General features: G+C 47.9%; 1 protein-coding gene across 1 annotated transcript in view; it reads left to right on the top strand.

The window, feature by feature from the left end:
- The window catches only part of HCN3 (hyperpolarization activated cyclic nucleotide gated potassium channel 3), a 45,020-nt gene that overhangs the window by 25,934 nt on the left and 1,657 nt on the right, over positions 1–17,429 (top strand). The window contains exons 2-7 of the mRNA XM_082275722.1: positions 5,320–5,749; positions 7,814–7,975; positions 13,383–13,601; positions 13,695–13,841; positions 13,930–14,170; positions 14,444–14,608. Of these exons, the coding sequence (XP_082131848.1) occupies positions 5,320–5,749; positions 7,814–7,975; positions 13,383–13,601; positions 13,695–13,841; positions 13,930–14,170; positions 14,444–14,608 (1,364 nt within the window). The remainder of the gene's footprint in view (positions 1–5,319; positions 5,750–7,813; positions 7,976–13,382; positions 13,602–13,694; positions 13,842–13,929; positions 14,171–14,443; positions 14,609–17,429) is intronic.

Here is a 17,429-nt window from a genome sequence, read left to right as displayed (position 1 = left end):
TCGTCTGATGGTCCGGGGCTTGCATGTCTGCACTCGGTTTCTCCACAGCGGTAACTCCAATAGGTAGCTGTATGCAGAGCTCTTTCTCACCTGGGACACCATCCACTACAGCAGATGGGGCAGACATGTTGGATGGCAGCATGGTGTACTGGGATTTCTCCACCATTACTGGCTTTGCTGGCCTGTATCTCCTCTGCCCATCCTCAGGGATTTCTGATGGATCATCAGAAAATACAAACCTGTCTGCTTTCAGGGGTGACTCCATCTGCTGGATGAATGTCAGGGATCCATGTCCACTCTCAACCCCCTGGCTGGTTGTCGCTGGTGATTCCCAGTTCTGGCATGGGGGGAGAGGTGCAGAGGCAGATGGAGCCTGGTCATCCATTAACTGAGGCTGCTGATCCACAGAACTTGCTGATGCTTGGCTGGTAAATCGCCTCTCATTGTCAAATTTTTCTTTAAATGCTCCACTTTTGTCTTTCAGCCTTTCCAATAATAAAGTTTGTTCCTTTACCCTTTCTTCCAATTCCTGTAACTCAGGCTTCATGGCTGTGCGATTTTTACTCCAGGCCTGGAAATACTTGGTTTTGAAGGATTTGTGTTCAGCCTTCAAAACTTTAAGTTTTTCTTCCGCTCTCCCAATCGCCCTAAAACGATTGATAACCTTCTGGCTGAAGACATCCGCATTCTCATCGGGGCCTGGACCCACAGACAGGTCCTCCACCTCCTCCTCACTAGGCCCCGTGTCATCAGGGGGATCCCTCCCAGGGCCTCCCCCAGGATCAGGCATTGTTCCTGGGCCAAGCTAGCAAGCAAGGCCCAGGCTTGAAAAGGGCTGGATCTCACAGAGAGCTCCTTGGGTGTGTCCTCCTCCTTCTTCCCACTGACCACCAATGTAAGAAACATTCTTCTCACTGACCACCAATGTAAGGAACATTCTTCCCACTGATCACCAATGTAAGGAACATTCTTCCCACTGACCACCAATGTAAGGAACATTCTTCCCACTGATCACCAATGTAAGGGACATTCTTCTCACTGACCACCAATGTAAGGGACATTCTTCTCACTGACCACCAATGTAAGGGACATTCTTCCCACTGACCACCAATGTAAGGAACATTCTTCCCTGATATAATAATAACAATTATAGGGGGTTCCCTGACACCTGAAAGTTATTTGAAGAGTTCTTGTATATTAAGAAGATTGTAGGGCCGCTCTGTGGTTCTTGCCCCCTATTGGTCTTGTAGTGGATGGACACAAGATCCGTATTGAATGAGTGATTCCCCAACATTGGCTGAGCAGATGGGGCCACAGACTGCTCAGAGATGAACAGTCGTCCCACCATCTCATGGTAGAAGGTCAGATCCATGGATGGTCTCCCGCTGTCTATAGTCAGATCCATGGATGGTCTTCTGCTTTCTATGGTCAGGACCATGGATGGTCTCCCGCTTTCTATGGTCAGATCCATGGATGGTCTCCCGCTTTCTATGGTCAGGACCATGGATGGTCTCCCGCTTTCTATGGTCAGATCCATGGATGGTCTCCCGCTTTCTATGGTCAGATCCATGGATGGTCTCCCGCTTTCTATGGTCAGATCCATGGATGGTCTCCTGCTTTCTATGGTCAGGACCATGGATGGTCTCCCGCTTTCTATGGTCAGGACCATGGATGGTCCCTGGCTGTCTATAGTCAGATCCATGGATGGTCCCTGGCTGTCTATAGTCAGATCCATGGATGGTCCCTGGCTGTCTATAGTCAGATCCATGGATGGTCCCTGGCTGTCTATAGTCAGATCCATGGATGATATCCTACTGTCTATAGTCAGATCCATTAATGTCTCCTGCTATCTATGGTCAGATCCATTGATGGTCACCCGCTGTCTATAGGCAGATCCATAAATTGTCTCCCGCTGTCTATAGTCGGATCCATGGATGGTCTCCCACTGTCTATAGGCATCTTGGTATTGGTTATTCGGAGCATGTTGGCATTGTTTCTCCTCTGCGGTTTCGTACAGACGGTTCAGTTCTGTGTACAGAGTGAGAAGGACAGGCAGAGGTCACAGCGCAATGAATGAGCAGATAGAGATGCACGTCACTGGCAGACCCAGGTGAGCCATTTGTCTTCTTCATCCGCCATTGTCATCCATAAAATCCCCCCCGATTCCCGCCTAACGAGGACCCCGTCGCTGTCCCTGGTGCCCTCTAATCAGCTCCATCAATGAGCCGCTATAAGCCACGTGTGTGGAGATTGAAAGTCATCGTGTCACCGCAAGACGCTCTCGGCTAATCTTCTAACTACTTCTTCATTAAGACTGGAGGGTTTAACTAAAGCCCGAATCTCGCTGCTACTCATCCCCCGTGACCTGAAGATACCCCAGGACACCGCCGTGGGCTGGTATAACTGAGAGAAGGCAACAGGAGCCAGGAATAAATCTATTATACAACACTGTCTGAGACCTCCAGGCACACAGGTCTGCTTTCGTCTTCATAGACTTCTATGGAAACGCCTGAAAAGTGCAACATGAGCTTTTTTTTGAAGCGTTTGTTCAAGTGATAACTGAGGATTGTGGGAAGGATCCAGAACAGAGCGAGCAGAAACCACTTGTGCTCCACCAATCACTCTAAGGCATAACAGAGAGAATGTTACCCTCATAAGAGAAGTCAGCAAGCGCTCTTTGCTTCCATTGCCATGTACCACCGAGGGATAAGACAGCTCACTGGTCCACTTTAGCCCTCCTTTGGATCAAGACCAAGAAAATATACATAAAAAGCAGAAAAGCGCTTCTAATAGTGTAAATCCCATAATATACTTTTATTGAAACTGGTTCAAATCACTTTACATGGATGTTGTACTGTGGGGAAAATAGTTATTTAATCTCCTGCAGATTGTGTACGTTTGCCCACTTACCAGTGGTGGCTGGTGCATACGGGGCGCAGGGGCGCCGCCCCCCTATCCATGCGTCCGGCCTCCTAATCTACATGCGGGGCGCCGGACGCATGGAGTTCAATGGGGATTTTTTTTTTCTGACCATGTGATTAGAGCCAGAGGCTCTCACAGGCTAAAAAAAAAAGGTGGGCTAGGGGCGCAGAGCACTGCGCCCCGCGCCCACCTAGTTGTGTGACAATAGCGAATGAAAATTCACTATTGTCATGCGGATCCTCCTCCTGGCCAATCAGGAAGCTGGTCATGAGACCCGTTTCCCGATTGGCCAAAAGGAGAGGCCATGCTATTGGCCAAGGAAGAGGGAGGAGACGCCGGGGAAGCAACTGCCGTCGCTGCCGGGGGATCAAATACTTATTTTACTCACTGAACTGCAACTTCATTTATATCATTTGTTGTGTTTTTTTCTGGATTTTTGGTTGATATTCTGTCTCTATCATATAAAATACACCTATGATAAAAACTATACATCCGCCATTTCTTTGTAAGTGGGCAAACTTACAAAATCTGCGGAGGATCAAATCATGATTTTACCCGCTGTACATATAAGAACATGTGAAACTACAATTCCCATAATCCTAGGGGCTACGCGCACATGCACACTGACACTATGCTTTCCGGCTCCGCCTAACGTGTTTCGTCATAAGTGCCATCATCAGGGTGCCCTAAAACACGTTCGGTGGAAATGATATATTTCATTAGGAACTCACTGGTGGAAGTTTCCTCATGGATGATATTGTGAACTATATTGTGAATGTTTTGTTGCACTGTTCACCTGTTTGAGGGCTGCGCTTTTGGTATTCTTGTGGTTTATTTGTATAGTGTATCTCATACATATTGTGCTGGCTGCCTACTTACTTTTATTACTTTTAGTGCAGTGATTATTTTTGGGGTTTTTCAATTAATATTAAGTCGCTCCCTTTTGTGGCTCTAGCATCCTCCACTCTTCTGGGAAGAATTTCTACAAGATTTTGGAGGGTGTCTGTGGGAATTTGTGCTTATTTGTGATGTTTGATAAGAAGACCTGGATCACCATCAATGATCCAATTCATCCCAAAGGTGTTCAGTAGGTTTGAGTTTGGGGCTCTGTGCAGGACATTCACGTTTCTCCACCCATCACACCTATATGAGTTTGATGGACATCCCATTCCAAAACCATGGCCATTAACATGGAGTTGCCCCACTTTGTGGCTATAACATCCTCCACTCTTCTAGGAAGACTTCCACCAAGATTTTAAAGGAGAGTGTGGGGATTTGAGCCCATTTATGAGGTCAGGTACTGATGTTGGATGAGAAGATCTGGCTCACATTTGGTCCTCACGTTGGGCACTAAGAAAAGACTTGGCTTGCAGTCAACATTCCAATTTATCCCAAAGGTGTACAGTAGGGTTGAGGTCAGGGCTTTGTGCAGGACACTCAAGGTCCTCCATGAGCTCAAACCTGCTAAACACCTTTGGGATGAGAAGACCTAATTTTAAAGTTGCTCCGTAGGGTTAAGGGTGTAAAAGTTTGCGAATGGTAGGTACTGATGTTGGACAAGAAGACCTTATACCAGGAGTCTTCCAACTATGGCCCTCCAGTTGTTCAGGAACTACAATTCCCATCATGCCTAGTCATATCTGTGAATGTCAGAGTTTTACAATGCCTCATGGGATGTGTAGTTCCACAACAGTTGGAGGGCCGTAGTTTGAGGATCCCTGCTTTATACCAAAAGACTTCCAAAAGTAGGGCTGAGGTCAGAGCTTGGTGCAGGACACTCAAGTTCCTCCAAGCCAAAGTGGTCACCCCATGTCTTAATGGAGCTAACTTTGTACACAGGGGGGACACAGTCATGGTATCACAGAAAAGGGTCATCACCAAACTGTTACCACAAGGTTGGAAGAGCTCAGTTGTCTCCAATGTGTTTGTTTTATGGAGTATTACTAGGACCCTTCAACGGTGATAGCTGAACTCCATCATTGGGGGAGGGTTCACATACTTTTGGCCATATTGTGTATATTGGTGGGAAATATGTCTGATTTTAGTCACTTATACTTGAACCATGTTGACTGTTAAAGATTTATATATTATCTGAACAGAATTAAAAATGTCTTTTCTTTTTCTTCTCGCTGTCCTCTGCTGCCCCCATGTCCTCTACTTTGCCCCCCTTTCTATGTGCTGTCTGTGACCTCGGTGTATATATTGTGTCTTGTTCAATGGTTGATCTCCCCAAACCCTGGTGTATCCCTCATGGTTCGGTCCATATCTTGTGCCAACTGTAACGTCTTACCTTCACTATATATCTATCCCATCTGTCTTCCTTTTGTCCATATTTCTCCTCCATCAATCACCCTGTCGTTGTCTGTGTTCCGCCTTTGCCTTGTCACCTCTGTCCAGGTTTTATTGGGATCTCATCATGCTCCTCCTTATGGTCGGGAATTTGATTATTCTGCCGGTGGGAATCACCTTCTTTAAGGATGAGAACACCCCACCCTGGATCGTCTTCAACGTCCTCTCCGACACTTTTTTCCTGGTTGACCTAGTTCTAAATTTTCGGACGGGGATTGTGGTGGAGGACAATACGGAGATTATTCTGGATCCACACACCATCAAGATGAAGTATCTGAAGAGCTGGTTCCTGGTGGACTTTGTCTCTTCCATCCCCGTGGACTACATTTTCCTCATCGTGGACCTGGAGACCCGCGTAGACTCTGAGGTGTACAAAACGGCTAGGGCCTTACGAATTGTCAGGTTTACAAAAATTCTTAGTCTCCTCCGACTACTTCGACTCTCCCGGCTCATCCGATATATCCACCAATGGGAAGAGGTGAGACTGCATTAGACGTATGCATGTAGTATGTCAGCCTTGTGGGAATAGGAATAACTCCATTGTTCCTTCATGTTTATTTTTAAGTTCCTAAGGTATCTAGTGTGCCCAGTGGCAAAAGTTTTTCTGTTGGCTGTTGTCTTGGGGAACTGTAGACAAACAGTGGAGACTTTGCCATGCCTGCGGGGCCCCAGGATGACTGCCAACATCAAAGGTTTTATTTTTTAAAGAGAACATGTACAGTGGAAGCTGGTAGGTAGAGGGCAATGGTCTAGGTGGTAGGTAGAGGGCAATGGTCTAGAGGGCAATGGTCTAGTCACCAGCATTGCTTGCAGGATCTCTACAAGTGATCTTTCCCCATTACTGATTATCCAGGCCTCGTTCTGCATGGTGTTTTTGTGTGGAGGTGGCCATCTTTGTAGAGGAAGTATGTAGGTAGGTACAGTGTGGTATGGCGGCAATAACACACACAGTCCAGGTGCGATGTAAAGAACTTGTATTGAAGTAAAGCAAAGACAGTTTCCAACAACCCTGGTGGGAAGACAGCCCAACTGGGAACACTCACGAATCCCCATAGTGTGCAGTGAAGCATGTTTCAGCCGAATAGAGAGCACTTGTTAGGAGGGGCAGAATGTGGCCTGGCCTTCTCGTGCCCAAGCGGGAGGAAGTCCAGAGAAGTAGTGAACCCTACGCTTTCCCTCCTCATCTGAAACCTTTCTCTGCCGCTAGTTCTGTTCCTGACAAATGGGGAATCTGTCCCTACACTACCAACTTGCAAATGTGCGCCAAACCCTGGGGAGCAGGGACTTTGTTGACCCAAGATGGCTGCCAAGGGTCACCTAGATGCAGCATAGCCAATCGGAACACTGCCTCTAGGGGACCAGGAAACCACAGAGAAACCGAGATTCCCCAACTTCCTCTTCAGGCTGTAGTGCCACCTGCAGTGGAGGAAGCAGACTTCACCTACCTACAAGCAGGGTTTTGACAACTCATGTCAGAGTTGCACCCCAAAACTGGTGATTTGTTGGCTGGTGGGGTATAGATAGAGGAGGAAAAAACACGGATTCAGAGAATGAATGAAGCAAGGAAAACTTGCATTACAGATCCTCAGGTACAGCTTCCTCTGCAGCAAAGAGAACAGTAAGCAGAACATTGGTGATATTACCAAATCTCACTACAAATCTGGCCTCGTTCTAAATGCTTAGAGCATCACACGCTGCAGATATACAGGCCTTTGGACAGGAGTGCCTATTTTTGAGGGTATTGCATATCCATGATTAGCATTTCTAGATGTTTCCTATAAGATAATAAATCCTTACTCTTTGAGGTCAGGTCAGGTATTTTCTCAAAGTGTCTGTGGTGATGCTTCCAAGTTGTCTCAGAACTCTACTACTAGAATTATAGGGGTAGACACCTCTAGCACTGAATCAGGATGGTTATTGTCTTATAGCACGATGATGGGGATCTGGTGGAAGGGGAGGGTACAAGGAGCGGTGTGAGAAGTTCTGACCTGGGAGAAATACATGTGTGAGCACATAGAAGGTTCCAGGTGGGTGTAAGTTGCAATGCCTATAGAGGTCACTTTGATAAATAAGCCATAGTTGTGTGCAGAGGTTTTTATAGAGTAGGGAAGGGTGAAAAGTTTATTTTTAGCTGTCTGTGTACCCTTGAGAAAACATCCCTCCACTTCCTGTCCCAGAGACACAACAGGAAGTTAGAGGAAATCTCCCAAGGTGAGGGAATTCCCCTCACGGGGTGTTGTCCCCCAAATAGGTGTCCCCCATTGGACAATATCTTCTCACCTCTTGTTATGAAGACACCTCTACAATTTGGGTTTTCCCCTCCTTTTCTTTCTCAGGGACAATGGTCACCAGCACAGATAGAGGGGTACATCTCCCCTGGGGACACAGGCAGCAATAAACACCTGACAGAGAGTCCAACTCTTCCTCACTCTAAACACACAACAAAAACCCAAGGTTTTGAGGAGCCTTACATTTTAATATTGGACAGCAGGAGAGTTTTTATCTCTGGACAGTCAACTGCTCTTTGTTTGCTGTTGGACAGATCTTCCACATGACCTACGACCTGGCCAGCGCGGTGGTTCGGATCTTCAACTTGATCGGGATGATGTTGTTGTTGTGTCACTGGGACGGCTGCCTTCAGTTTCTGGTTCCGATGCTCCAGGACTTCCCGGAGGACTGCTGGGTCTACATCAGCAAGATGGTGGTGAGTTCTCTCTTCTCATCTCACATAGTCCATGTCATCACTTCTCACAATATAGAGTTAAACACCCCTCCCCCGGCCAAGAGAACGAACCATGAAAAACAATGATTTGGCGTGCTCCCCGGCGCAGAGCTCGGCTCCAACATACTTGTTGGTGATTAGATTTGGCCAGATGTCTCGCTCTTGACGTTCCTGGCTCGGCGTTCTCCGAGCTTTTTCGACACACAGTGTTCCTGACGCTCTCTGTCTCTGCCTGGTGACTGTCACTGAACGACCCCCAAATACAAACATGAGGGAGACTCTGGACTGGGGCCATCTGTAGCTGTTGTGCTTAGGAGTGTTTGAACAACATCTTTACCTTGGGAGAGAATCTAGCAGGCCAGGTGTCCTCCAGCTACTTGGGAACTGCAGTACCAGGTTGTAGGACTATGCCTTGGCTTTCCTGTACTCCTCCTGTACATTCAGCTGCTGGATTCCTGTACTTCGGCTCTCAGATGTCCTCCAGCTACCAGAGAACTGCAGTACCAGGTTGTAGCACCATGCCTTGGCCTCCCTGTACTCTTGTACATACAGCTGTTGGGCTCCTGTACTGCCGCTCTCAGATGTCCTCCAGCTACCAGAGAACTGCACTACCAGGTTGTAGTACCATGCCTTGGCCTCCCTGTACTCCTGTACATACAGCTGTTGGGCTCCTGTACTGCCGCTCTCAGGTATTTTCCAGGTACCAGGGAACTACAGTAAGAGGTTGTAGGACTATGCTTTGGCTTCCCTGTACTCCTTCTGTATATTCAGTTGCCGGGCTCCTGTGCTGCCACTCTCAGGTATCCTCCAGGTACCAGGGAACTGCAGTACCAGGTTGTAGCACCATGCCTTGGCCTCCCTGTACTTCTGTACATTAAGCTATTGGGCTCCTGTAGTGCCGCTCTCAGGTATTTTCCAGGTACCAGGGAACTACAGTGAGAGGTTGTAGGACCATGCCTTGGCCTCCCTGTACTCCTCCTGTACATTCAGCTGTTGGGCTCCTGTGCTGCCACTCTCAGGTATCCTCCAGGTACTTAAAAAGAAAAGAGGAAGGCACCCCTGAGTACAATGTAAACCATTTATTGCATAAAATCAAGAGTCACTTACATAATAGTTAATAAAAGCAGGCATGGTGAGACATCACAAGGGTTCGATCACAAGGCTCCCTACAGGCTCCCTATCCCGGAAGCCGTCCAGCAGCGTGGGGGGATGGAAGAAAACATGGAACTCTAAGGGAGAGGTCCCAGGCTGAGCCGAGGTCATGGTGGAACGCACACAACCTTCACCGTGCGTTCCACTGCGACCATGGCTCGACCTGGGACCTCTCACTTAGGGCTCTATGTTGTTTTCTTCCATCCCCCCACGCTGCTGGACGGCTTCCGGGATAGAGAGCCAGTAGGGAGCCTTGTGATCGAACCCTTGTGACGTCTCACCATGCCTGCTTTTATTAACTATCATGTAAGTGACTCTTGATTTTATGCAATAAATGGTTTACATTGTACTCAGGGGCGCCTTCCTCTTTCCTTTTTATATACCCCTCGGAGTGTGCTTCTGCTCTCCAGCCCTGGGGACAGTAAGGATACCATTCACCTATACTAAAGGCCAATACCGGGTGCTGAAAAGTCTGACTGCTCCCGAAAAAGCACCCTGGGATTCCTATATATCCTCCAGGTACTGAAGAACTGCAGTACCAGGCCTTGGCCTTCCCCTACTCCTCCTGTACATTCAGCTATTGGGCTCCCGTGCTGCTACTCTCATGTGCCCTCCAGCTTTCAGGGACTACAATACCAGGTTGTAGGACCATTGGGCTCCCGTGCTACCTCTCTCAGGTGTCCTACAAATACGGGGGAAACTACAGTAGCAGGATGTAGGACCATGCCTTGGCCTCCCTTTTCTTCTCCTGTACATTCAGCTGTTGGGCTTCTGTACTGCTGTTCTTAGGTATTCTCCAGCTACCAGGGAACTGCAGTAACAGGTAGTAGCACCATGCCTTGGCCTTCCTGAACTTCTCTTGTACATTCAGCTGTTGGGCTCCTATGTTGCCAATCTCAGGTGTCCTCCAGTTATTGGGGAACTATAGCACATGGGTTGTAAGACCATGCCTTGGCCTCCCTGTACTCCTCCTGTATATTCAGGTGCTGGGCTCCTGTGCTACTGCTCTAAGGTGTCCCCCAACTATCGGGGAACTACAGCACATGGGTTGTAGGACCATGCCTTGGCCTCCCTGTACTTCTCCTGTACATTCAGCTGCTGGACTCCTGTACTGCCGCTCTCCGGTATCCTCCAGCTACCAGGGAACTACAGTACCAGGATGCAGGACCATGCCTTGGCCTCCCTGTACTTCTCCTGTACATTCAGCTGTTGGGCTCACGTGCTGCCACTCTCAGGTGTCCTCCGTGTATGAAGAGGCAGCAGCTGTCAGTAGGGATCATCCTGTAACCCTTCATCTCCATAGAGAGAACTTGGTGTCACCTCATTATTAGATGACAGCTGAGGCTCATTAGTGAATGGTAGTCACCTGCCGGTCACATAGAGATGAAATCCCAGGTAAGAAGTCAGTATGAGGATTATTCAAGGGAGCTTCCCAGTGATGTGCCTGATCATAGCTCCTCCCACTGCTAATATTGTACAATATATCCTCCATCATACCCACTGCTGATTCTCCAACATCACTCTGTATAACATGCAGCTTTCACACACCATGATAGTAGTGCCACAGTCATATGACCATCCAGAGTCTTTCCCAATCCTCTCACCCCTGAATAACTTTCAGGCCTCAGGAAACCCCTGCTAAAATTAATTCAGTGGGTGCTATAGGAAAAATCCCCCCCTTACATTGGAGGTCAGTGGGAAGAATGCTCCTTACATTGGTGGTCAGTGAGAAGAATGTCCCTTACATTGGTGGTCAGTGGGAAGAATGTTCCTTACATTGGTGATCAGTGGGAAGAATGTTCCTTACATTGGTGGTCAGTGAGAAGAATGTCCCTTACATTGGTGGTCAGTGGGAAGAATGCTCCTTACATTGGTGGTCAGTGGGAAGAATGTTCCTTACATTGGTGGTCAGTGGGAAGACTGGAACTATGAAGGCCCCATTAAATTGGAGGTCAGTAGCTCAAGAAACTCCTAGTAACTTCTAAACGAACTGTGGCCAACATCTTGAGGAACCCCAGGCAATCTCTGATGGAACCTCAGACAATCTCTGAAGGAACCTTGGACAACCTCTGGAGAAATCCTGGAAAACCTCTGGAGGAACCTCAGATAGTCTCTAGAGGAACCTCAGGACAACGTCTGGAGGAACCTTGGACAACCTCTGGAGGAACCTCAGATAGTCTCTAGAGGAACCTCAGGACAACGTCTGGCGGAACCTTGGACAACCTCTGGAGGAACCTCAGATAGTCTCTAGAGGAACCTCAGGACAATGTCTGGAGGAACCTTGGACAACCTCTGGAGGAACCCCAGACAATCTGTAGAGGGACATGAGACATGCTCTGGAGGAACCCCAGGCAAACTATAGAGGAACCCCAGAAAACTTCTGGAGGAACCCTAGACAGCCTCTAGAGGAACCCAGGACAACCTCTGGAGGAACCCCAGGCAAACTATAGAGGAACCCCAGACAACTTTTGAAGGAATCCCAGACAGCCTCTAGAGGAACCCTGGACAACCTCTGGAGGAGCCTCGGACAACCTCTGGAGGAACCCTGGGTGAGAATGTCAAAACCTAATATTCCCCACACACACGCTCTGGAAAATGGCCGTAGTAATGCTGGGTGCTGTAATGACCACTGGCTGGAAACCGTAGGCAATCAAAGTGTAGAAACGTCATCAGTACACCAAGGATTCCTCAGAAGGATCCAAAGCTTTCTTCACATGGTCACGCGGTACACATACGGCAATGTTTCTGAGCCACCCAGGGCCCTTTCATCAGGCAGGTGACCAACGTCATACCTGACGAAGGGGCCCATGTGACCATGTGAATAAAGCTTTGGATCCTTCTGAGAAATCGTTGCTATGCTGATGACATTTCTACAATCTGGGTGAGAATGTCTTAACATAGGTAGTGCTTCAGTCACATGACCACACAGACACTATTGTACTCACCCACTAATGTCACTGAGGTGCTGAAGTCCTGCTTCTACACACAATGGTCCTCTGGTTGGATGCCCCCTTTCTGTCCTCTCACGCACTTGACAGATCTTTCCATAAACACTTAATAATAATAATAAGTGGTTGCACAGGTAATGTAGACGCACAGACAAATAACGGATGCATTTTACAGCTGTCCAGATGTGTATCCCATTTCATGTCACTGTAGGTATGGTCGTCTCCTCCCTTTCTGCAACTCTCCCATGTGCTAGAGCACACTGGCTGCATGGAGGGTGTGCAGGTTTGCGCCTGCCGCATGCAGCATGCAGGGCAATAGGGCCTGCTGATCGACTGCATCCACTGCATGGAAGATGATGACGATGAAAGATGAGGACAAGCATGTCACGTGTATGCGGTATGTGACTGTGCATGCCAGCTGCATGGAGTCAGTGCATGCTTACTGCATATTACGGACCAGGTCATGGGTAAGTCTGATAAGTCGTTTCATATGTTATTGTTAACCTGTCTGGGTAGATATCCAGAAGCTGTGATTACTGGACAGGAGCTCAGGCTTTTTGGACTTCACTGGTTGCATGCTTGCTCCAAGTCAGTGACTCTCTAGATAGTCAGGCCAACCCCAGTGCCTGCAATCAGCAATGGCAGCTTCCATACCTACCTGGACAGGTTGTTAGAGGCATGGCCTGTCTGGGGTGAGGTCATGGTTGGATGACACCTGTAATTAGCATGTTTTTCTGTGTCACCACACATGTATGTAGGTATGTATGGGCACAGACCTTCTCAGGCCACATATGGTCATTCATGAACAACTTTATTGAAAGGCCTCTGACACTCTGCACCCCAAAAACAATACTAATCCTCTGAGATAGCATGACTATTCTGTGCCTGATGTCATGTCTCTGATGTCATGTCTCTGATGTCTTCTCTCTGATGTCATGTCTCTGATGTCATGTCTCTGATGTCATGTCTCTGATGTCATCTCTCTGATGTCTTCTCTCTGATGTCATGTCTCTGATGTCATGTCTCTGATGTCTTCTCTCTGATGTCATGTCTCTGATGTCTTCTCTCTGATGTCATGTCTCTGATGTCATGTCTCTGATGTCTTCTCTCTGATGTCATGTCTCTGATGTCTTCTCTCTGATGTCTTCTCTCTGATGTCATGTCTCTGATGTCATCTCTCTGATGTCATCTCTCTGATGTCATGTCTCTGATGTCATCTCTATGATGTCATCTCTCTGATGTCATGTCTCTGATGTCATGTCTCTGATGTAATGTCTCTTCATCACCAGAACGAGTCCTGGGGCAAGCAGTACTCCCACGCCATCTTTAAGGCAATGAGCCACATGCTCTGCATCGGGTATGGCCAGCATCCTCCGGAGGGGATGACCGATGTGTGGCTGACCATGCTTAGTATGATAGTGGGGGCCACCTGTTACGCTATGTTTATCGGCCATGCTACAGCCCTCATCCAGTCGCTGGACTCGTCTCGCCGGCAATACCAGGAGAAGGTAGGTAGATGTTCAGGGAAGTGATGAATGAAGTACAGAGAAGTAGGCCTCGTCCACGTAATGATCCCTATGTCTGTTCTGTGCCCCTCACAGTATAAGCAGGTGGAGCAGTACATGTCCTTCCACAAGCTGCCCCCAGATACACGCCAGAGAATCCACGAGTATTACGAGCACCGATACCAGGGCAAGATGTTTGATGAGGAGAACATCCTCGGAGAACTTAGCGAACCTCTTAAAGAGGTAAGGTGGTCTTTGAGGAACAAGTCCTCTACTTCTCACATCTTCAGGGCATCCTCCTCACTAATCTTTATCTTTCTTTGTCGTGAAGGAGATTGTTAATTTCAACTGCCGCAACCTCGTCGCCAATATGCCTCTTTTTGCCAATGCTGACCCCAACTTTGTGACCGCCATGTTGACCAAGCTGCGCTTTGAAGTGTTCCAGCCTGCAGATTACATCATTCGTGAGGGCACGGTGGGGAAGAAGATGTACTTTATCCAGCATGGGGTGGTGAGCATTCTAACCCGGGGCAGCAAGGAGACCAAACTCTCTGATGGCTCATACTTCGGTGGTAAGTCACATCGGTTTTGGCTGCATCTGTTCTGAGAGACTGATTATTTGGGAATCACCATGTTTGAAGATCCTAACACTCCTCATACTGCCCACAGCAACCAATTATGATCTTGTATCCATGCTTAGAATGCTGTAGAGGAGAGTTGGTTGGTGTGGACAAGGAGAGTTGGCTCCCAATGACATGGCCCATGGGGGAGGGAAAGGATCTTTACCATGGATACCATGAATTATTGGTTCAGTCAATGTTGGAACTGAGTTTCTCTTTTTGTAGAGATCTGCCTGCTGACTCGTGGACGCAGGACGGCCAGTGTGCGCGCTGACACCTACTGCCGACTCTACTCCCTCTCTGTGGACAACTTCAACGAAGTCCTGGAAGAATACCCAATGATGAGGCGGGCGTTTGAGACGGTCGCCATGGACCGACTGGATAGGATTGGTGGGTGCAGGAGTTGGAGAAATGCACTGCAACTGTGTAATGAAGGCCCAGCCAACAATCCATCATAATTACCATACCACATATCCGCTATCGAGGGACAGTGCAGTTCTCTGATTGTGTCCTTTCCTCGACCATTCCATTATCCTTCACACTGCAGAATGGGGCCTTTGTGAAGTCATAGAATCCTATCTGAATCTTCAATACATACCCGCCTGGAGCGTCTCCTGGGCCACTAATTGCCCCATTCTGCAGTGTTTTACACTTTATTTAGTCAACCCATAATTCATCCCAGCCAGAATCCCCCCATAATTCATCCCAGCCAGCATCCCCCCATAATACATCCTATCCACCATCCTTCCATAACTCCATAATACACCCTATCCACCATCCTTCCATACCCCTATAATACATCCCATCCAGCATCCCCCCATAATACACCCTATCCACCATCCTTCCATCCCCCCATAATACACCCTATCCACCATCCTTCCATACCCCCATAATACATCCTATCCACCATCCTTCCATACCCCCATAATACACCCTATCCACTATCCTTCCATAACCCCATAATTCATCACATCCAGCATCTCCTCCATTATACACCCTATCCACTTTCCTTCCATACCCCCCATAATACACCCTATCCACCATCCTTCCATAACCCCATAATACACCCTATCCACCATCCTTCCATAACCCCATAATACACCCTATCCACCATCCTTCCGTACCCCCATAATACACCCTATCCACCATCCTTCCATAACCCCATAATACACCCTATCCACCATCCTTCCATACCCCCCATAATCCACTATCCTATATCCCCATATCTCATCTCAGCCAGCTTCCCCCCATACTACACCCTATCCACTATCCTTCCATACCCCCATAATTCATCCCATCCAGCATCTCCTCCATTATACACCCTATCCATTTTCCTTCCATACCCCCATAATACACCCTATCCACTATCCTTCCATACCCCCCATAATTCATCCCATCCAGCATCTCCTCCATTATACACCCTATCCATTTTCCTTCCATACCCCCATAATACACCCTATCCACTATCCTTCCATACCCCCATAATTCATCCCATCCAGCATCTCCTCCATTATACACCCTATCCACCATCCTTCCATACCCCCATAATTCATCCCATCCAGCATCTCCTCCATTATACACCCTATCCATTTTCCTTCCATACCCCCATAATACACCCTATCCACTATCCTTCCATACCCCCCATAATACACCCTATCCATTTTCCTTCCATACCCCCCATAATACACCCTATCCACTATCCTTCCATACCCCCCATAATACACCCTATCCACTATCCTTCCATACCCCCATAATACACCCTATCCACTATCCTTCCATACCCCCATAATACACCCTATCCACTATCCTTCCATACCCCCATAATTCATCCCATCCAGCATCTCCTCCATTATACACCCTATCCACCATCCTTCCATACCCCCATAATTCATCCCATCCAGCATCTCCTCCATTATACACCCTATCCATTTTCCTTCCATACCCCCCCATAATACACCCTATCCACCATCCTTCCTTACCCCCCATAATACACCCTATCCACTATCCCCATATCTCATCTCAGCCAGCTTCCCCCCATACTACACCCTATCCACTATCCTTCCATACCTGCATAATACACCCTATCCACCATCCTTCCATACCCGCATAATACACCCTATCCACTATCCTATATCCCCATATCTCATGTCAGCCAGCTTCCCCCCATAATACACCCTATCCACTATCCTATATCCCCATATCTCATCTCAGCCAGCTTCCCGCCATACTACACCCTATCCACCATCCTTCCATACCCCATGATACATCCAATCCAGCATCCCCCCATAATACACCCTATCCACTATCCTTCCATACCCCATGATACATCCAATCCAGCTTCCCCCCATAATACACCCTAGCCACTATTCATCCATCCCCCCATAATACACCCTATCCACTATCCTTCCATACCCCATGATACATACCATCCAGCATCCCTCCATAAAACACCCTATCCACTGTCCCTCCATCCCCCCATAATTCATCCTATCCAGCATCCCCCCATAATACACCCTATCCACTAACCCTCTATGCCCCCATAATTCATCCCATCCAGCATCCCCCCATAATACACCCTATCTACTAACTCTCAATGCCCCATAATTCATCCCATCCAGCATCCCACCATAATACACCCTATCCACTATCCCTCAATGCCCCCATAATACACCCTATCTACTATCCCTCCATCCCCCCATAATTCATCCCAACCAGTATTCCCCCATAGTATCCCCATAATTCATCCTATCCAGCATCCCCCTCTTAGTACATCCTATCCACTATCCTTCCACAACACTTTTTTCAGTCAATCACAACTTTGTGACCCCTGACCCTGTTATCACCTTGTGAACCAGCTGAATGTCTATATCTTCTTCCCATCGTATTCTCTGTATTATTCCACTCTGTGCCTTCCACATTATGTCTCGGCCTTTTCCTATATCACTTCATCTCATCAATTATACGATATCGCTGCCATTCCTATACAACGCCCTCAGGCCTGCGCTTCTTCCGTTATTCTCCTCTTCTATACGAATCCCCATGTTAGCTCTGCTTTATTTATCTGCATCCTCCATATACATTTTTCCTCTTACTTGCCCTCATCCAGACCGTTGGCCTCCTTATTTCACATTTCTACCCATTGTCCTGTTAGCTTCCCTCTCTTTTTTCTGCTCCTTCATGTGCTCTGCCTCTCTTGCTCCATCAGCCTCCA

Source organism: Pelophylax lessonae (genome assembly GCF_965119305.1).
Source record: "Pelophylax lessonae genome assembly, chromosome: 13".
In the NCBI taxonomy this organism is placed as follows: Eukaryota; Metazoa; Chordata; class Amphibia; order Anura; family Ranidae; genus Pelophylax; species Pelophylax lessonae.
Note: the sequence above shows the minus strand (reverse complement) of the source record. Positions and strands in the feature narration are given on the sequence as shown.